Here is a 21809-nt window from a genome sequence, read left to right on the forward strand (position 1 = left end):
ATGTCCATTGTCCAGGGAAACCAAACCCTAGTGCTAGGGTTTCACCAATGCATCATCTCATCCATGACAGCCTGCATACCCAGGACATCAATGACGACATCCACACTCACTCTACGTCCTGCACTTGCTGCACCCGCACCTTGCTTTGACATCAATGACAACATACTCAACACTCTGATTATCACAGTGAATCACCTTGAGCTCCAACTCGAGACCAAATAACCCTGTGAGCATCTTGCGAAGCCATATGGCCCCACAACTCACCAGGCTGCAACTATCCACAACTTCTTGTGTGATCAATCTATTCCATGTCTCACTAGGCTTGCTATTCCTTGCCTTCACGACCCATACAAGCAGTTTGCCATACTTAGCCAACTCTCTTTGCATGGTTCTTCAAAACATTGTTTCTACCTGCAACAGTTCCTACAACTCCCTCTTAGAGTTGTCACCTGTGCAAATCTCATATCCAATTTCCTTTCTCAAAGGCCATGCTTTGATGCCATGTTGGATTTTTGGGCACTAGACTTAGTGCACACACACACCACCCAAATTTGGTAATCACTGCCTTTTAACTTTACATAGCTAATGCATTGAAACACACTGATGTATCTAACTAGAAACAAATATTGCTCAACAAAACTTATAAAACCAACAATCAGAACATGCATTGTAAACTCATTACACAAGTTTTGTCCAATCATTAATTCTTCATTAAATTCTTCTTAGAACCTACTTGGTCTCCTTCACTGGGATAATGGGCCTTGAGGAAATTACATATACAACAATTAACCTGGATCTAATCCAGCATATCAAGCTCTAGATCCATCCTTGATCTGGATGATTTGGATCTCCTTTGTTGCTTCGTGCTCTTTCCTTGGACTTGGCAGAATTGAGTATCTCATTTACACAAACGTGCAATATTATTCATGCTAATCTCTTGCTTACTTGACAGAATCTCTCTCTCGATGTCTCGTTCTCCTCCACATCTCTGTGTTCTTGCTCGATCTTCATACATTAGCTCCCCTTGTTGCTCCATATCTAAGGCCTACTCGGCCTGCTCCATGGATCTGAGGCCCTCTTGGCCCTTTCAACCCTCCACAGGCCCTCTCAGCCCTCCACAAGTCCTCTCAATTGGCTACAATTCTGAGGCCTACTCAGCCTTCTCCTTCACAAGATGCTCTCTTGCCGACCACCTTCCACAGGTCTTCTCAACCCTCAAGGGGTCTGAGGCCTACTCGACCTTCTTCTCCACAAGATCCTCTCTTGCTGACCACAAGAATGAATCATTCATCCTTACACTTTTCCAAAGGGTGCAATACCATGGGTCTATGGGTGCAAAGCCCCATCACTTAGCCCACTTGCCCCACACGTGAGGATATTCTCGACGCTACCCAAAACATCAACATGGTCCACCATAGAATGAGTAAAAAAGCCATGCACGATTAGAAGTCTAGGGCACATATTTTAGAATTTTTTCGTAGCCCAAGAGTAGGCCATTGATCCTAGAGGGTCACATAAATACAAATATAATATTCTATTCAATACACATAGGCTACAATAATGAGAAGTTAGGAGAGGAGATTCCAATTGCAAATATGACAAAGCAATATAGAAAATTATTGCTACTCAATAGAAATATATAAATTCATAGTGGTATGCAGTCCATGATTATGACTTCTAGTGCTTGGTATAGTATAGATATATGCCATAGATGGCAAGAGCTTGTAACTTAATCAGGTGGGCCACTCTTAGGTCGATGCAAATATTTATTTTCTTGTACAAAACCTTTTGTAATGTTTTATCCTTTATGAGTTCTGTATGTAATTGTAGAATTTATTGGTTACTTAGTGTTTTAACTTTGACACAACTCTGCCATTGCTTTGAACGCCATCGACAAGCCTTTAAACTCAAATCCATTGCCTTTTTTCTTGTTATCAACTCCAATGCTCCCACACCATAATTGTGAAATATTCTTACTTGTGCTCATTTTATGCTCATGTTATGCAAATCACACAAGAATTTTGTAACTAACACAAAAAAGAAAAACACAATGGAATTGAGATTCATGGAAATGCCAACAGTTGGTCTTCTTGAGTGCCATGTAACCCAAGGTATCAAAAAAAAAAATAGTATTAGTATTAGTAGAGAAGAATATCATGGCCTGTAGTTGCAAGATCCCAAACTTAGAGATACAGGGTTCCATATCTTAATCCGATTTTATGTTTCTAGGCTTGATATATTTGTGTATGAATTATCACTGGTTGACGATGTGCTGGAGAAGCATGAGTGGCTTGACATAGTGTCCATAGTTTGAATGTTTATGAAGTCCATTGTCATCTCTAACATATCTTCCACGCATTATTTGGCAATGAAGGGGATGTACTTTTTCATGGCATTGATTAACATGGGTGTTCGCACACCTGCAAAAGAATCACAATCCACTTGGAAGCCACATAGCTAGATCAATGGCTTCCAAATTCATTATACCCACGACTTCATGGTTGGAGACTATGCAAGAAGGCATGTTGGGTATGGCTATTACTGGCACCATGTGGTCTAAGTTGCGAACATCGCAATCGGGAAAAAATCAGCGAGGGGAAAAATCGGAAAATAGGGAAAAATTCGGGAAAAGATCGACAAATACAAAAATATTCATTTTTTCAATATTTAATGCATCTACAACATAAAATAAATACATTGACACAAATATGATAAAAGAACTAATATATAAGATGTGTAATATCATTTCTAGTGCTACATCACACATAACAGTGAATCATGTCCAGAATGGTAAGTCCCGAGTCTCGAGTCCCAACTTAGCCTCAAAATATCAACAAAAAATATAGTAATGTATCTCATATGATGAGTCATAATGTCATATACAATGAAATGAACCAAATAACTAATACTACTCATTTCCTCTGCCCCTCTTGCGAGAAAATGCAATAACTTTCCTTCTAGATGTAGATGTTGGTGGAGTTGGCAGTGGACTCTGCTGTGCTCTATAAGCTGAAGAACTAGGAACTATAGGAGGTAGACAACGTCCTCTACTGGTGACAGGGGTAGCCTGGGTAGGTGGTGTCACCTCCTCTTCCTGTTGCTCCTTCTCCTCCCCCTCTACCCCTTCCATGACCTCTTGCTCTAACCAATCATCGACAGAATCCATGAGAGGCTTCTCGACCTCAACCCTCCATGCAGCGGTGGTGTCAATCCCATCCAATGAGATGGCCTCCATATCAGGTGTCCTCTCAAGTTGCCTCACCCACAATCGAACATGTAGTAGATGTAGACCATGTCATTAAGTCGTTGGGACTCCATATCAGGTGTCCTCTCAAGTTGCCTTACCCACAATCGAAAATTGTAGTAGATGTAGACCATGTCATTAAGTCGTTGGGACTCCATATCGGGTGTCCTCTCAAGTTGCCTTACCCACAATCGAAAATTGTAGTAGATGTAGACCATGTCATTAAGTCGCTGGGACTCCAACCTGTACAAAGGTCATAAAATAATAATTATAAAAAAAATATTATTTAATGAATTCAAAAAATTAATTGGAAATTTGGAATATTTTGAGTTTCAAGTTTAACCAGTTGCACTTCTTGGTGTGTATTTTTTCAAATACACTCCAGTTGTGCTCGCATCCTGAGGAGCTACATGTTTGGCTAAGGATTCGAATGGAAAGCTTTCGTAGATGGCGTACTTTGGCACCATAGCTTCTCCACCATGCATCTACAACACAATTACAAATAAAATAAACATAAGAAAAAAATGAAATTTGAAACAAACTAAAAAATACCTAGCATTTTAGTCTTCCTATCAACCACAACTATTTCAAAGCTAAATGTGCCACCTGCCATCTTGTATATCTCCATTTCTTTGGAGATTTCCGCACGTTTTGCTAGAAATGGCACCATCCTCTGAACACAGGTGAAGAATCCATCCATGACCTCAACATCAAATAAGAATTCACAGGGGTAATCATATGCGGGGTTCAGGTAGATCCCAGTAACATGAATGAGACAATGGAGTGTGTTGTTTCGTCGTTCATCAATCACTACCCATAGGAGGAGTTGTTTCTGAAACTCCTCATCTCCCTTATAATCATAGTAGGTCCGAATGGATTCTTTGGCCCTGTCCATGGCCTCATACAAGTAGCCCATTGTGGGCTTGTCATCATCAACTAATCAAATAACCTTTACCAAAGGTTCAGTAATGTTGCACACCTCCTGCACTCCCGCCCAGAAGCTTTCCTGGTATGAAATTAATCTGCATATGGCCTATCCCTCTGGTTTGCGGCTAAATGCCAAAGCATGCCACTGATCTGATAGAAACATTCTCTTCACATCCCACATAGAATTCAAGAAGGGTTGAAGAGATATGAAATTGGTGGCAAACTGTGTAATGGCAGGGCGCACCAACTTCTTGTTGTTGTTGAATGTTCTCATCAAATGAAACACAAATGCATAATTATATATAAATTTTGTAATGCTTTTTGATGAATCAACAATATCTTTGACAAAAGGAATTTTTCCTATGTCTTCCAACATCAAATCAATGCAATGTGCAGCACAAGGTGTCCAAAATAAAGTAGGATGCTTCTCCATAAGCATCTTTCAAGTAGCAACATAATTTGCAGCATTGTCCGTTATGACTTGGACGACATGTTCTGGACCCACCTCCAAAATAAACACATCCAGCAAATCACATAATAATTTTGCATCTTTGATATGTGCAAATGCATCAACGGATTCCATAAACATTGTCCCCTTGGGACAATTAACCAAGAAGTTTACAAGGCTTCTCCCCTTTTAATCGGTCCAACCATCTGACATTGCAGTGCATTTTGTGTGTGCCCATGATGCCCTAAACTCTTCCAATCTTTTGGTGCAGTCAACTTTTTCATCTTGAAGAATGCGACCTCTAAAGTCATCATAAGAAGGGACTCTGTACCCTGGGCTAACAATTGCAATAGCATCAACTACAGGCTGGAAAAATGGATTATTCCTTACAACGTTGAAAAGAATATAACTCCAAAGAAGAAACTTGCCCAACAACTTGTCAGCTTCTTCTTTCTCCTTTTTTTAAGTATTGAAGAGATTTGTGAACCATCCATGGTTTTAGGAACAAAATATGATGAGGCAGCTATAGGGTTGGTTGTAGATATTGATGCTGAAGTAGAACCAGTGCCACTCTCATATTCACCTCTAACACGCTATTCCCTACTAGTTGACTGCTCAGAGCTGACTTGGACTGTTTGGTTTTCTCTATTTCTTCCAATGATCTAAGGGCTCTTCAGATGATTTCCGGATTTGTATTGGTGCAAGGCCCTACCTCATGTCCAGGGATTTGTGCAAGGTGATATTTCAATATATACACTCCCCCGTCATATGATGCCCACACAACTTGCAAGACAAGTTTGATCTGTCAAACCCTCCATCAGGTTCACCAAATTCCCACAGAGGGTCCAATTTCCTTGGCATGTTTGTAACTTGGTTGAACTCTTGAGTTTTAATGTAAGATGAAGTTTGAAGTTGAACCTAGAGCACAAGAAGAATTGCAAGTTAAAAAAATAAAAATAAAATTTACATGGAACACATTGAATTTTTGACATAAAAAACCCTCAACTCAATGCAACAATAATAGAAAAAATGCACATTCAAACCCAAACAAAAATGTTGCAAAAAAATAGAGATCAAGAAGGAATTAAACTAATAAATCTAACAATCAAGTTTTTGCATTTTTGACCAAAATGAACCCTCTCCATTCTATGCAACAAAAATGAAAAAAAATACATAGTCAAATCCACTCAAAAATCATTGATAATCAATGGATTATAGAAACCCAAGCAAAAACAAGAAAAAAACAAAAAAAAAAGGCCAAATTTGGTGCCCATACCTGGAAACCACGCTTTTCCGAAGAAATTTGGTCCAAACTCGAATTTGTCTTTCTTGGGATGCTAAAATCTTTTGTTTTTCTCCTCCTTTGCCCTTGTAGTCGACTTCCTCTCCTCCTTAGCTCTCAAACAAGCCCGTTGTCTGGAAAAAATGACAAAAAAAACCCAAAAATCGCTAAAAATGCGCTGTTCGGAGCACCCACGATTTTTTTCACATCGGATTGTGATTTTTTGAAAATAAAAAATCGCCGAAAACATTGGCCATTAAATCATTCGAGCGATGAAAAAATTGCGATGTTCACAACACTGGGTGTAACATTGAAATTCACTTGGGTGCCACATAGTTAGATCAATGGCCGCCAACTTCATCATCCCCACGACCATGTGTTTGCAAGCCATGTAAGAAGGCTTGTTGTGCATCGCTATTACTAGTGCTATGTGGTGCTGCAATTATTACAGCACATGACTGTCCACAACATTCATGTAAGTAGTAAATGCTGACAAGTTTTGTATGGTGAATGGTTTTGAGAGATATGCTCCCCTAAAGAAATGCCTTGAACATAATTATTTTGGATTATTCAGTGAGTGTTTTGTTTTAGGCAGTACTCTTTATGAAGTTCAAGAATTGACTATTATTTTTTCATTGCTGTTCTTGGCTACTCTCATTAATATGTTGATTGTCATCCATTTACCGGATTGTATGGCTTGTATTTTAGATAAATTTATTATGGAAGACTTAACATGGTTCTTGGAATCAGCAAGCGACCTAAATTTTTGGTATCACACAATAGAGAACATTTTATTTAGGTCCTAACATTGAAGATGATTGTTTTAGTATGTCTATTTCTATTGGTCACCTCCATTGATATGCACAATGATACCTTTGTGCTGGTCTGTATTGACTGCATTTTTGGTAAATTTGTGTTAGAAGCATTAATAGCTTTTTGATATTTGTTTGCTTATTATTATACTGTGGTATGAGACAAGAAAATAATCCTCTAATGTTTTGTTAGATCATGAAATGATGTAGAGGACAATGACCTTTAAATAAATTTAAAGTTGTTGTATATGACATATGTGTTATATCCTTTGCATGATTGGCCTCATGTATTGTACACTAATATGGGAGCAAGGGAGGTTGAGGGTGGAGCCCTCAAGATAAATTTTTGGGGTTTCTTTTTGGTTCATTTTTGGATTTTTTCGGGTGTTTTTTAGCTAATGGTTTTTTGGCCCATTATAATATAATTTTGATCAAGGAATCTTATATGGGTCAATGAATTAGAGTTTTGGATAAATGATGAAGTTATATGATGAAGAAAGTTATGGATGGTACTCTAAACATTTTGTTGGTTTTCCCATTTTAGGTTTTCTTCCCCTAGCAAACTAGCAGTTAGTTCCAAACATATTTATGTCTATTGAATAAAAGCACTAGCTAGGGCATTGACAAAATTAAATTCAGTGAAAGCAAATTTACCAATCTCAATCACATAAATGACACAAATTTTTCCCAACCAAAGTTCTTCATTAAGTTTTGAAGTTATGTGGGTTCCCTTCCTAGGAAAATGACCCAACTGAGGAATTACATACAACACTGGATTTGATTTAGCTAATCAAACCCTGCTTGGTTGATCTTGTTCTCCTTACTGGCCCTTCCTCGGACCCAACACTAACTGGGAAGCCTCTCTCAATTTTGTGTTGCTGCATGGTATCTTCTCTTTTTCCCTAGCCTTTCTTTTATAATTTTACATTGAGTTAAATTCCTAACCCTACTCTCCAAAATGATTGACGACCGAGATTAGATCTTGTCTCACTTGAGATCAAGGGCTGAGATTAAAACTTAATCATTAAAGTAATTACTTTACTTTTCCTAAGTTTACTTTAGCTCAATAAGCCAACATAATACTTATATGCTTTCCGGAGTCTAACTTAGGCTAAGTTACAATAGAAATTTGCCCACAGTTGAGCAAGTGTTCTAAGGAGATAGTGGCAAATTCTACACGCCTAGACACTTAGGCTTGTGTAGAAGTACTTGCCTGAGCTAGAAACATCAACATCTCAATTAAGGGTTCCCAAGGTAAATCTTTGATTGTTATGTGTGATTGCCATTGTTTACTTTTCTGTTTATAAAGAATTTATGTGTGCATCGTTTTTTGCGAAGGTGTAAAAATTGGTATTAGAGTGGTTATTGGCTTTAGGGGGATGCTTTTGTTGCTAAGGGTTCTTGGGTTTGTGATAAAATTGGTTTCAATGGGGGCTTTGTAGTGGTGATTCTTGTGTTGGAAAATAATGGCAAGTAGTTCAAAAATAGAAATAATTTTTTTTAATGGGCAAAGTCTTGAGTTGTGGAAGTTCAAAATGGAAGATCTTTTGATAGACAAAGATCAATGGGTCGCTATGGATCTAGGTACTGCACCTATGAGAATGTCAACAGAAGAATGGAGTTGAGTCGAAAGGCAAAGAGTACAATCTAGTTGTATATGGTAGACCTAATATTATTGCATGTTTTGGGAGAAGGTACAATAAAGGCATTATGGGATAAGTTAGGGGTTTTGCATCAGTCTAAGTCTTTAGAAAACAATTTTTTTTTCTACTAAAGAAGTTGTACAACTCGAGAATGAATGATGGAGAATTTATTATAGAGCATATAAATGCCCTCAATACTGTGGTAATTCAATTATTGTCTCTTGATATTAAGATTTATGATTAAGATAAGTATATCAATTTATTGTGCTCTTTACCAAACTGGTGGAATAGTCTACTTGTAGCTACAAGGAGTATTGCAACCACTTCAAGTTTCGATGATGTGGTCACAACCTTGTTATCGAACAAAGTGAGGCAAAAAAACACGGATGGTGAAAACACAAATGCCTTATATATAAGAGGACGTTCCCTAGATAGAAATAAAAATAAGTTCTCAAGTGGGAGATCTAAATCTAGAGGTGAGTCACAATGGTTCGAGTTCGAAAATGATTAGGTTTGGTTTGAATTCGAATTTTTTCTTGAGGTTCAAATGAAGTTTGTCATTAGGTTCATTTCTCTCTCTCTCTCTCTCTACATATATATAAACACAAAATAACATAAAATAGTAGAAACCAACATCAATAAACATAAAAAATGTTATGATGGACTTCAAAACTACAAGGGTAAATTATGAGTTTGAGTTGTGGACTTGATCAATGAGCCTTAACCAATTTAGTGGATTAGTTGTTTTCTCAAAATAACCGATTAAATGAGTGAATGTATACATTCAGTGACATTCTCTTTCACAGTACTATTCAACAAAGGCAACATTGTATTGATCATCTTAGAAAGAGTATCATCCACTGGGATCAGTGTCGAACACCCACACTAGATAGTCAATAAAGAGAAGAACACCCTTCTTGTGCAATAAATCAAAGGTATAATGTCAACCCTGTTGAAAATATGAAGGAATGGATTCCTTGATTTGTGCCTTAATTCAAGGAATCAAATTTGTGATCTTCTTAATCATGCTTAGTTCCAGTTATGAGGACGAGTTCAAGAAGCAGTTTGACTAGTGCGAGTTTGTGGAAGACCAAGTTAATTGTCTTCTAGTGTGAGTTAAATTGGGAACTAAGTGAAAAAGTGGAGTTAGCCTCCTAAATTTTAGGAGAATCCAGTTAACTAAGTGTGTTGACTTTTGTTAACTAGATAAGCTCCGGTTCAACTCTTAATTTAGAAAACTCACTAACAATAGCCTAATCAAAAAGCTTATAAGGAGATTGAAGGCACACAATTGATCAATCAATTCTTGAGCACGAGTTTGTGAGCAAGAGAGCTTGTGAGAGGAACAAGCAAGAGGATTTATCTTGTGCGAATTGTTGGAGGAGAATTTCCCTTGGGAAGCAGATCAATATTCTTGCAGAGTTGTTTCAAGCCTAGTTCAAGGCTGAGAGATCAGATTGCATTCTCTATTGAAGCAGGGTTATTTGTAAGAGATTTGTAGCCTATTTTTCTTCAATAAAATTCTCAAGCAAGCGAGGGTTTTCCTTGTTGGGTTCCCTAGAAAAATTGTGTTGTTTTTGTGTTAATTTTGTGAAATTATTTATGTTCTATTCCGTTGCTATTTGGTAGAGAAACTCTGTATCTGTGTGAAAAGAAAAAATATATTTAGATTGTTCATAACAATAGATTAAAATTTCATGGAAATTCTACATGGTATCGAAGTTGTGAACAAAGATTAATCAACACATTGTCTTCAAAGATGACAACACACATAGGATTGCGATTACGGGAGCATAATAGATTGAATGGCTCTTCAAATTTTGGTGTTTGGAAGGTCCGTATATTGTTTTTGTTGGATGATTTTGGGCTGAAAGAATTTGCTGAGAAAGGTGTTGCCTTCAGATCCATACAAGTTGAGGCTCTTCCAAAGGCAGATGGCCAAGGCCAAGAGAATGATCTTGGATCGAATTTGCGATCATATAGTTCCACATGTTGCAGGTAAAGATACAAGTAAGGACATGTGGGATGCCTTAGTCAAGCTCTATCAAAACTCTTCAGAGAACCAGAAGATGGTCCTCCAAGAGAAGCTGAGGGCAATTAAGATGAACAAGGGTGAGAGCGTCACTACCTATCTCGTCAGAGTTCAGGAAGTTCGTGATGAGCTAGCAGCTATTGGAGAGAAGCCTATAGACACAGAGCTAGTGTGTGTGGCTCTGAATACGTTTACCAACGATTGGCATACTTTTGTCCAAAGCATTTCTAGACGAGATAAGTTGTTGGATTGGGAACACCTATGGAGTGACATCATCAAGGAGGGGATAAGGCTCAAGCTAGTTGAGACTTCTAACAACAGTGGCAAGGGTTCCAAGGTTGAGAAGGAGGAAGAGAATCTTGCTCTTGCAGGCAAAGGCAAGAAAGTCAAGGTGAAGAGCAAAAACAGTAAAATAGGTGACAAGAAGAAGACAAATTTGAGTAAGATCAAATGCTTCCATTGCCATACTTTTGTACACTATGTTTTAAAGTGTCCTAACCGGAAGAAGGGGTCGAAGAAGGAGCATGTAGCTGCATCAGCTAAGGTAGATGAGTTTGCCTCTCAGTTTGAGAAGGACTTCTCATTGATAGCTTGCATGGCAAGCTCAGTAGGGAGTAGTATGTGGTACATTGATTTAGGAGCCTCTTTCCATATGACTGGAAATCGAGAGTATTTCAACCAGCTGGATGAGAAGGACATGCAGTTGAATATCGAGCTTGGAGATAATGGCAAGTATGCTACCAAGGGGGTTGGTACTGTCAGCTTTGAGAGGGAGTTAGGTAGTACTCTTCATCTCAAAGATGTTCTCGGTTGAAGAAGAACTTTGTTTTAGTAGCTATCTTTGAGGATAAAGGATATGATGTTACCTTCATTTGAGGTAAGGCTTACCTCCAACACTTGGCTTCTGGATGTAAGAAGCAGATAGGTGTGAGGGTGAAAAACATCTACAAGTTGCATGTAGACACTGGTGTAGCCTTGAGCAACAAGGCAGGATGTGCATATGTAGGTGAGATTTGGCACAAGCACATGGGACACTTGCATCATGGGGCGTTGAAAATTCTTCAATAGATTGCCACAAGATTACCAACAAGAGGCCTTGACAAGGGTGGAGTGTGCAAGGAGTGCACTCTTGGCAAGTATGCCAAGTCTTCCTTCCATGGCCAGGACATCAGAGCTAAAGGGATTTTGGAGTTGGTGCATTAAGGTGTGTGCGGGCCCTTTTCTTCTCCATCACTGATGAGACACATGTATTATGTTACTTTTATTGATGATTTTTCTTAGAAAACTTGGATTTACTTTATGAAAAAGAAAGATGAGGTCTTAGAAAGGTTCATGGAGTTTAAGGCCTTGGTAGAGAAGAAGACCGAGAAGAAAATCAAGGCAGTGAGAAGTGACAAATGTGGAGAATACATCTCCAATTTCTTCAAGGAGTTTTGTGCACATGAAGGTATTAGGAGAGAGTTGATAACACCTCATAACCTTCAAGAGGATGGGGTAGCTGAGAGGAAGAACAAGAGTATTGTTGGAGCAGCTAGGACTATGTTGCATGATCAGGATCTGCCTAGGTTCTTGTGGGAAGAAGCATGCAACACTGTAGTATTTCTGCAGAACATGAGTACACACAGGTTGCTTAGACGAGTCACAAGAGAGGAGGCTTTCACAGACAAGAAGCCTGATGTTTCACACTTCTGGATCTTTGGCACAATGGTCTACTGTCATGTGTCCAAGATAACAAGAAGTTGGATGCCACAACAGAGAAGGGTATCTTTGTGGGGTATAGCGAGACATCCCAGGCATACAGGGTGTATATTCCAAGACTCGGGAAGACAGTTCTCAGGCAAGATGTGAGACTCCAAGAGGATCAGGGTCTGAGAGTTTTCTTAGAGCGTGAGCAAATTGCAGTAGCTAGCATCACAAAGTCAACCACAATCACAATCCAGTGGCAAGAGGGTAGCATAGTAGGATTTGCAGCCAGGATGAGGAGGACAAGCTAGGACGAGAGTAGATAGATCAACTAGAGACACCTACCACAGGGAGGAAGAAGGCCAAGTGGGTCGAGAGGTTGATCCAGGAGGCTCAGGAGCAGGTCGAGGCTCCTAGCACCATGTTTAGGCAGAGTAAACAACCACAAAGGTACACATGTTATATGGCACTGATGACAGAGTTGGTGGACACTAAGCCTTCTTATGAGGAGGCAACTTCTCAGCAGGTTTGGCAGGATGCCATGGTGGAGGAGTATTCCTCTATCATGAAGAATGATGTCTGGGAGGTTGTTCCACAACCTGAGGGGAAATCAATAGTTGGATCCAGATGGGTGTACAAGCTGAAGCATGGAGCAGATGGGAGTGTGGAGAAGTTCAAGGCCAGGTTTGTGGCCAAAGGCTTCTCACAGATTGAGGGCATAGACTATGAGGAGAATTTTGCCCCAGTAGCACAATATTCATCCATCAGGACTATTCTAGCACTTGCAACATAGATGGGGTGGAAGATCCACCAGATGGACGTGAAGACAACCTTTCTCAATGGGGTTGTTGAGGAGGAGATTTATATAGAGCAGCCAAAAGGGTTCAAGCAGTTCAACAAAGACACATTTTTGCAGGCTGAAGAGAGTTCTTTATGGGCTCAATCAGGCTCCGAGAGCATGGTACACTCAGATTGACAACTACCTTCGAGGATTGGGCTTCACTGAGAGTGATGCGGATCCCAACCTGTACTACATCATGGTTGGAGGGCTTCTGCTCATTCTAGTTCTCTATGTCGATGACCTTATACTGACTGGAGATGAGAGCCTGATCTAGGATTGCAAGGAGTACCTTGCAAGGGAGTTTGAGATGAAGGATATGGGGCTTATGCACTATTTCCTTGGCTTGGAGGTTTGGCAGGGTGATGGTGAGATCTTCGTGGGACAGGGCAAGTACACAACAAAGATTCTCTGGAGATTTCATATGCAGGATTGCAGGCCCATGGCCACACCTCTAGTCACAAACTAGAGGAAGGTGGATGCTACTACAACGGAGCGAGTGGATCCTACAGTATATAGGCAACTCATTGGATCGTTGATGTACTTGGTCAACACATGACCTGATATTTGTTTTGTAGTCAACCAACTGAGTTAGTTCATGGTTGAACCGACCAAAGTGTGTTGGGTTGCTGCAAAATATGTGTTAAGATATCTCAAAGGCACAATAGACTATTGATTGTGATACAAACAAGTTGATGGAGTGAAGCTTGAGGGCTTCACTGACGCAGATTGGGCAGGGAGCTCCACAGACAGGAAGAGTACTTTAGGTGGCATCTTCAACATTGGGTCAACTGTAGTTTTTTGGTACAGTAGGAAGCAAAGATTAGTTGCACTCAATTCAACAAAGGTCGAGTACATGGCTGCTAGTCAGGTAGCTTGCGAGGCTATTTGGATGAGTAAGTTACTTATGCGACTTTTTCAGACAGGGTATGGAGCCTACCATGATACATTATGATAATAAGAGTTGAATTAAACTCTTTGAGAATCTAGTGTTTCATGATCGCTCAAAGCATATTGAGATCCAGTATCACCATCTTAGAGATTGTGTGCAGAAGGGGATAGTCAAGCTACCGTACATTCCAACAGGGGAGCAAACAACAAACATCTTGACCAAGGCATTGGCAAGAAGCAATTTTGTTCATCACAGAGATAAGTTGGGAGTTGTACAAAATCCCTTCCTCGCTAAGAGGGAGTGTTGAAAATAGTGAAGGAATGGATTCCTTGATTTGTGCCTTAATTCAAGGAATCAAATTTGTGATCTTCTTAATCATGCATGAGTTCCAGTGATGAGGACGAGTTCAAGAAGCAGTTTGACTAGTGCGAGTTTGTGGAAGACTAAGTTAATTGTCTTCTAGTGTGAGTTAAATTGGGAACTGAGTGAACAAGTGGAGTTAGCCTCCTAAATTTTAGGAGGATCCAGTTAACTAAGTGTGTTGACTTTTGTTAACTAGAAAGGCTCCAGTTCAACTCTTAATTTAGAAAACTCACTAACAATAGCCTAATTGAAAAGCTTATAAGGAGATTGAAGGCACACAATTGATCAATCAATTCTTGAGCACGAGTTTGTGAGCAAGAGAGCTTGTGAGAGGAACAAGCAAGAGGATTTGTCGTGTGCGAATGTTTGGAGGAGAATTTCCCTTGGGAAGTAGTGCAATGTTCTTGCAGAGTTGTTTCAAGCCTAGTTCAAGGCTGAGAGATGACATTGCATTCTCTATTGAAGTAGGTTTATTGTAAGAGATCTGTAGCCTATTTTTCTTCAATAAAATTCTCAAGCAGAGGGTTTTCCCTGTTGGGTTCCTTAGAAAAATTGTGTTGTTTTTTTGTGAAATTATTTCTATTCTATTCCACAGCTATTTGGTAGAGAAATTCAGTGTCTGTGCGAAAATAAATTTTATTTTCAGATTGTTCATAACAATAGATCAAAATTATCTGGAAATTCTACAAACCCATTGAACTCACGATAGTGCCCTAGCATGAGGTTTGATGACGTTCGCAAAAAAATTAGGTTCACCAAATTTCAAACCTCAAGGTTGAAGTTAGACGAACCTTAAGACATATATCTAGAGGTAGATCTAAATCTTCGGGAAGAGTCTTAAAGAAATGCTAGAAATATGATAAAGAAGGGTATTACAAGAAGAATTGTAGACTCAAAGTGTTGAGAGAAGGAAGGGATTTGATGATGGTCCCTCCGTAGAAGGGAAGACCTTTCAAAGGAAGGAGGGGAAGTGTGCTTGGCTTTTTCAAGCACACATGTAGAGATGTATGGTTGATCGACTTAGGTGCATCTTTTCATACGACTCTTCATGGGGAGTGGTTTTGCAAATATGAAGGGTATGATGGAGGTGATTTTTTCCTAGGAGATATATCGATAACTAGAATCACGGGACGAGAAAAAGTCAAGTTGATGCTCAAGGATGGAAGGATTAGAACACTCCTTGGCATTCTACACATTTTAGTGTTGGCTAGAAACTTGATATTAGGAAGCAAGATGAGTGATGCAAGTGTAAATACCGTGTTTGAAGGGGAAACCTATAGGAGGCTTCTAGGAGCAATAATGTTGTTAAGGGGTGTTCGGACTAGAACTCTGTAAAAGTTGTTGGGAAGCATTATCAACGATGGGTATAATAGTTTCATTGTTTCTAAGGGAGGAAATGAAGAAGACATAACTCCAATCATTTCTGGAGAAAAGACAATGCTATGACATTAAAGACTTGGACATATTGAAGAGAAAGGCCTTTGAGCATTACACAGTAAAGGTATGGTTGAAGATATGTTTGATTGTGCTATAGATCTTGATTTTTGTGAACATTGCATATATGGTAAGCATAATGGGGTAAGATTCTCATCAAGTGTTACAAGAGCAGAGGGAATTTTGGAGTTAGTACAAAATGATGTGTTAGGACCTGTGCCTATTCCATCATTAGGTAAATGTGTACTATGTTTCATTAATAGGTGATTTCTTGAGGAACACATGAATATATTTCCTCTAGAAGAAATCTGAAGTTTTCGGTAAATTTAAAGAATTCAAGTTAAGTTGCATGAAATGTGGAAACGTTTGGAAGTTTCTAAACGAGTATGGCTAGAAACATGAATCCCTGAAAATGGAAATATCAGGGGAAACATCATTTATATATTTTTTTTACAAATAAGTTAATAACACATTATCTTGCAAGGAAAAAAAATTGAGACAGATAAATGACATTTTAAAAGGAAAATCAAGTCTTGCCAAAAAAAGAGAACCATAGGTAGTAGAGTTCAAGTTGTGGGATGAAGAATTTGACTCAACAAAGGAACATGGTGTAGAAGAAGATCCTCATGCTCCGGCATGGTGGAGATCCATTTGGGAAAGAAGGCAATTAGAAATGTATACTTCGCCTAATTTTCGTTCTAGTTTTGCTTTGTTCATTATTGATAATTGTCCTCAAATTGTTATTGAGGCAATGGACTCAAAAGATGGTAAACTTTGGAAGAAGGCCATGGTTGAAGAAATGGAAACATTGGATAAGGATGAGGCTTGGGATCTAGTTGAATTTCCATATGAAATAAATCCCTTAAGTAGCAAGTGGTTGTTGAAGAAGTTGAATGCAGAAGGTAAAGTGGAGAAGTACAAAGCTCAGTGAGTAGTAAAAAGTTATTCCTAGGTGAGGGAATTGACATTGGCGACTTTTTTTCTCATGTTGCTAACTTAAGTTCTATTAGATTTTTTTTTGTTTGTTGTTGTTTTTGTTGCTTTTGATCTTGAAGTAAAGTAGATGGATGTAAAGACATCATTCCTACGAAGGGATTTGGAAGAAGAAATCCACATGAAACAACCAAAGGTTTTGTAGTGAATAGAAAGAAAGACTTGGTTTGCATGTTGAAAAAGTCCCTATATGGATTAAAACAGTTTCCAAGGATGTGGTATCAAAAGTTTGATACTTATATATTGGGGTTTTGATTCATAAGGACCAAAGATGATCATTGTGTGTATTCCAAATTAATTGGTGAACAATTTATTTATTTGGTTTTCTATGTGGATGATATGTTACTAATTGGAAACAAGGAAATAATCAAGGATGTGAAAACTTAGTTGTCCTCTAAATTTGACATGAAAGATTTTGATACTACAAATTTTATTTTGGGCATTGAAATAAAAAAGATTTGGTAAACAAGAAACTCTAGTTGAATAAGAGGAATAATGTTGAGACAATATTGCAAAGGTTTAATACATGATTGTGGGTCAAGGTCCCTATTCCAGTGGGTGTAAAGTTATTTGTAAATAAGTTTCCCAACACACAAGGAGAGGAAGATAACATGTCCCATTTTCCTTATGCTAGTGTTGGTAGTAGTTTGATGTATGCAATGGTTTGTAATATATATGACCAAATATTGCACATGCAATAGAAGTTTTGAGTAAATATATGTCAAAAATGGGGAAGGAGCATTGGTGAGTTGCAAAAAGGGTTTTTACGTAATTTGCTACCAAGGAATACTTGGAGTAAAGAGAGTGTTGGGCATACATGGCTTAGTTGACGTGGACTGGGATGGAGATTTGGATTGCATAGATTTACAAGTAGTTAGGTGTTTAACCTATTTGGAGGAGCAATCATTTGGATGAGTAAGAAATAGTTTGTAGTCTAGGGTCCAAATCTTCCCTAGCTCTTCTCCATTGCATCATCCTATCTTGAGTTTTCTTCATTTGACCTGTGATGTTAGTAGAGGTAGATCTAGTGGTTCATGGCACAGTCCCTATATCCTTTCCCTATGCACGTCTCCCTTCCATTGAAACTGCCCATAATTGGATACGAGGGTTTTCTCATTTTTTTGCAATTAGAATTCATGTTTCTACTTTACCTCTTGTTCCTTATATAGGGGACTTTTTAGCACTCTTGCTTTATATTGACATCTTTGTAATCAATTGTTTCATTGATCTACTTTTGTGGTTATTTGTTGGACATTAATATAATTATCTTATCTTATCTTATCATCTCAACTACAGAAGCTAAATACATGGTGACCACTCATGCATGTAAGGAAGTTGTATGTTTACAGAGATTGTGTTCAAGTATTGGACTTGTATAGCAAACTTTAAGCTAGATTGTGACAGTCAGAGCAATTTTTCTAGCAAATGGCCTAGCTTATCACTCTAAGACAAAGCATATTGATGAGCATCACTTTGTGAGAGACATGGTTGAAAACAAAAAGGTTTTGCTGCTGAAGGTGGACACTACAAAAAATGTTGCAGATTCATTAACAAAGTCTGGGAGCACTGGAAGTTTTCTAGGTGTAGAGAAACAATGGGCATTGCTGCCCTGGATTGTTGATCAACAAAGTCTGTGAGCACTGAGAAGTTTTCTTGGTGTAGAGAAACAATGGGCATTGCTGTTGTGGTTTATTGATCATGTAATCCTGTGACCCTCTATATGCAAAGAAAACAAGTGGAAGAATGTTCAATATGTGTTATATTCTTTGCATGAATTACCCCATGTACTATACACTGATATGGAAGCAAATGCCGGAGAAAAAACTTGGTTTTTTGGTCTGTTTTTTGACCAATGGTTTTTTGGCCCATTGTAATGTAATTTTGGTCAAGGAATCTAATCCGGGTTAATGGATTATGGGTTTTGATGCTGTGAGATCGTATGTATTGTATTATAAATAATGAAGTTACATGGTGAAGAGAGGGTGCAGCTCTAAACATTTTGCTGGCTTTCCCGGTTAAGGGTTTCCAGGGTGAATCTTTAAGTATTATGTGTTATTGCCATTGCTTACTTTTCTGTTTATAAAGAATTTATCTGTGCATTTGCTTACTGTAAAGGTTTAAAACTTACAAAAGAAAGGGTCTGGCCTTGCCCTGACTTAGTATTTTTAGACTTTTGTAATAAACTGAAAAGGTGTCAGAACCAGCGGTGTGTCAAGCACCATTTGGAAAACTAGATTTCAAACTGGAGTTAATACGGTTTCTTGACAGTTCACTTGTCTGAGAACCATTTATGTGAAAATTGAAATTGGTATATGGAAAACTTATTTGTGAGCACTAGTACATGTTTCTGAATGTTTAACAGTACTCCTTGAATCAAACTATCTCATTATTACCAACTTACCACTGTTTTTTTATTGTTTAAAATTTTAAAAGACCCCCTTGAGGCTTAAACTGTTTTCTCGAATATGAAATCAAGATAATGACCTGACATCGTTTTTGTGGCTAGGAAGGATCTGATAGCACATTATAGTGCTGGTTAGAACAATGGCTTTGACAAATAAAGTTGGGAGCATTCTTAGGCAGGCAATCACAAAACATATTAACTACAATGGATCAGCAACTAGTACATGTTTCTGAAAGTTTAACATTACTCCTTGAATCAAACTATCTCATTGTTACCAACTTACCACTGTTTTTTTATTGTTTAAAATTTAAAAGACCCCCTTGAGGCTTAAACTGTTTTCTCGAATATGAAATCAAGATAATGACCTGACATCGTTTTTGTGGCTAGGAAGGATCTGATAGCACATTATAGTGCTGGTTAGAACAATGGCTTTGACAAATAAAGTTGGGAGCATTCTTAGGCAGGCAATCACAAAACATATTAACTACAATGGATCAGCAACTATGCCAGCCGTTTTGTATGCTGTTCGAAACATGTCCTCTTCAAGGCTCTTTGTAGGAGGTATAAGTTCATTTGACTTTAATTTTTATGTGTAATATTCTGAGGTAGATTGATTGTATCTGAATGGTATAATTAAAATTCTTAGGTTTTAAATCTGTACCATATGGTAGGGCAGTATGTCTTTGTCCTTACTCATCAGCTTTTAAAATGAGATTTTAGTACTTTGGCTGGATATAGATAAAATGTCTGTATGCTATCACCAGAAACCTAATGAGGAGACATGTTTTTTGTTCTATTCCTTTTACTGTTCTTGTTCCCGTTCTTGTCTTGAAACTACATTGGTACATTCCTAGTCAATTTTAATATGTTGGGAGGGGAGGGCACATTTCTTATCCCCAGAAACTCTCTATCCCTGTTTCTTGTTCTAGTTTCTATCTCCCCTTTCTGGTAATGTGGTGGGTATGGTTGGCATTTTTTTCAAATGTGCAGGTCTGTCTTATGGAATGGATGACATGACACTGAGAGAGTCCTTTACAAGTTTTGGTGAGGTTATCGAAGGTATATGCAATTGAATTGTAATTTGGAGCATGCTGGTGATGGTTTATAATAGCTATAGCCTTTTTGCCTTGTCATTTCTAATCTGAACCGTATTTTGATACCAAATTGTTATATTCTGTAGCAAGAATAATTATGGACCGAGAAACTGGCAGATCAAGAGGTTTTGGTTTTATCACTTTTACTTCTGGTGAGGAAGCCTCTGCGGCCATGTCTGGCATGAATGGTCGGGTATGTTTGCACTTGTGAAGGGATTTGCCATTTTTCTGTTGATTTTGGTGCGTATTGTGTTTCAATGGTATGTTGTTTCTTGCTGAGTAAACTGCATCAACATGTGACTAGCTTGGTTTCAAGCGGATTGTTTTGTTTTTAAACACCATGGCTTCCAAATATGGTTAATATTGAGTGAAGGCAGATAACTGTTATACGCCTTGCTTTTTTTTGAAATTTGTTTTCCAACTGATTCAAGCTGTAAAACTTCATGCTATTATTTGACAATGTGCTAAGTTGTTTATCCAATGGACTGAAACTATGAAATCATGATCTTTGTACAGGAACTTCATGGCCGCACTATTCGTGTAGATTATGCAACTGAAAGAACTGGTGGTTACCGTGGTGGAGGTGGCGGTGGGTATGGTGGTGGTGGATATGGTGGTGGCGGAGGGTATGGTGGTGGTGGCTATGGTGGAGATGGTGGCGGGTATGGTGGGGGTGGCTATGGTGGAGATGGTGGCAGGTATGGTGGTGGTGGCTATGGGAGCAACAGTGGTTACCGTGGGGGTGGTGGTGGCTATGAAAGCAGTGGCGGTGGCAGTTATGGTGGGGATGGTGGAAGATATGAAAGCAGTAGTGGGAGCTATGAAGGCGGTAGTAGTGGTGGATATGGTGGCAGTGTGGGAAAGTTTGATACTGGACCTGACAATGTAGGTGTTGGAAGCTTTGATACTGGAGCTGATGAGGTAGATGGGGGAGGATATGGAAACAGTGGCATCGACAGGTCAAATGACTATGTGGATGATGAACACAATGATAGTGCTCGCAAATGATATTGAAATGCCGACTTCTGGACCTTATGCCTAATGAATTGAATTGGGCAAGTTTGGTGAGCAGTAGTGGAAATTGCTTTAAACCAGCTGAATGTTTACATTTGTTTAGAAGCTGATGCATACAATCCTTTTTTCTCAAAACACATTGTGTCTGGTGAATGTTAAAGATCAATTCAAATCATGAGTCAGAGCTGTAATATACAGGAAAGGAATACATATTTTAAGTCTGTGATGTAAGAAATACACAGTTGGATTGCTTTGGGTAGTTGTCCAGATACTTAAAAGTTAAAATTAAACTATATAATAAATGATTTTATCAGGTATGTGCGGAGTACGTTTCAACTTTCATCCTGTAATATAGTGACATACATTTGGAAAATTGCCAAAATTTAACAAGTCATGTGAGCCTATGATGATATTCGAAGGGTTTCTTTTGCACATCAAACTTATATTTTAAGGCATACGTATGATGATATTCTTTGGGTTTGTTCGGAAGTATTGGCACATTGTTCTGACAGCAAGATATACCTCAAGACAATTCTAATTAGTACCCTGTAGGCTTCTGTTTCTTTTGTATCTGTGCTCCATTGAGCTTCCTTGGACTTCTACTTTCATCACAAAGCATTGAATTTTAAAGATTATCCATATCCTAAATAGAAGTACAAAATTATGGCTAAGCGAAGCTACTATAACAACAGTAACTGGCATATCC

At 38.5% G+C, this 21809-nt stretch overlaps 2 protein-coding genes across 2 annotated transcripts in view; both read left to right on the forward strand.

Moving 5' to 3' along the window:
* LOC149141282 (uncharacterized) overlaps window positions 1–19489 on the forward strand; it is a 40235-nt gene extending 20746 nt beyond the window's left edge. The window contains exon 3 of the mRNA XM_089453346.1: window positions 19098–19489. Coding sequence (XP_089309472.1) covers window positions 19098–19121 — 24 coding nt within the window. The 3' untranslated portion in view covers window positions 19122–19489. The remainder of the gene's footprint in view (window positions 1–19097) is intronic.
* LOC149141283 (uncharacterized) lies at window positions 19348–21420 on the forward strand. Its single transcript, XM_089453345.1, has 4 exons — window positions 19348–19556; window positions 19986–20054; window positions 20176–20282; window positions 20606–21420. Exons 1-4 carry the CDS (start codon window positions 19421–19423, stop codon window positions 21095–21097), a joined length of 804 nt encoding a protein of 267 aa, XP_089309471.1. The 5' UTR covers window positions 19348–19420; the 3' UTR covers window positions 21098–21420.
* Window positions 21421–21809: the final 389 nt, after the last annotated feature.

Source organism: Pinus tabuliformis, chromosome X (genome assembly GCF_031772625.1).
Source record: "Pinus tabuliformis cultivar Carrire ecotype Pingquan chromosome X, CPIR1, whole genome shotgun sequence".
NCBI lineage: Eukaryota > Viridiplantae > Streptophyta > Pinopsida > Pinales > Pinaceae > Pinus > Pinus tabuliformis.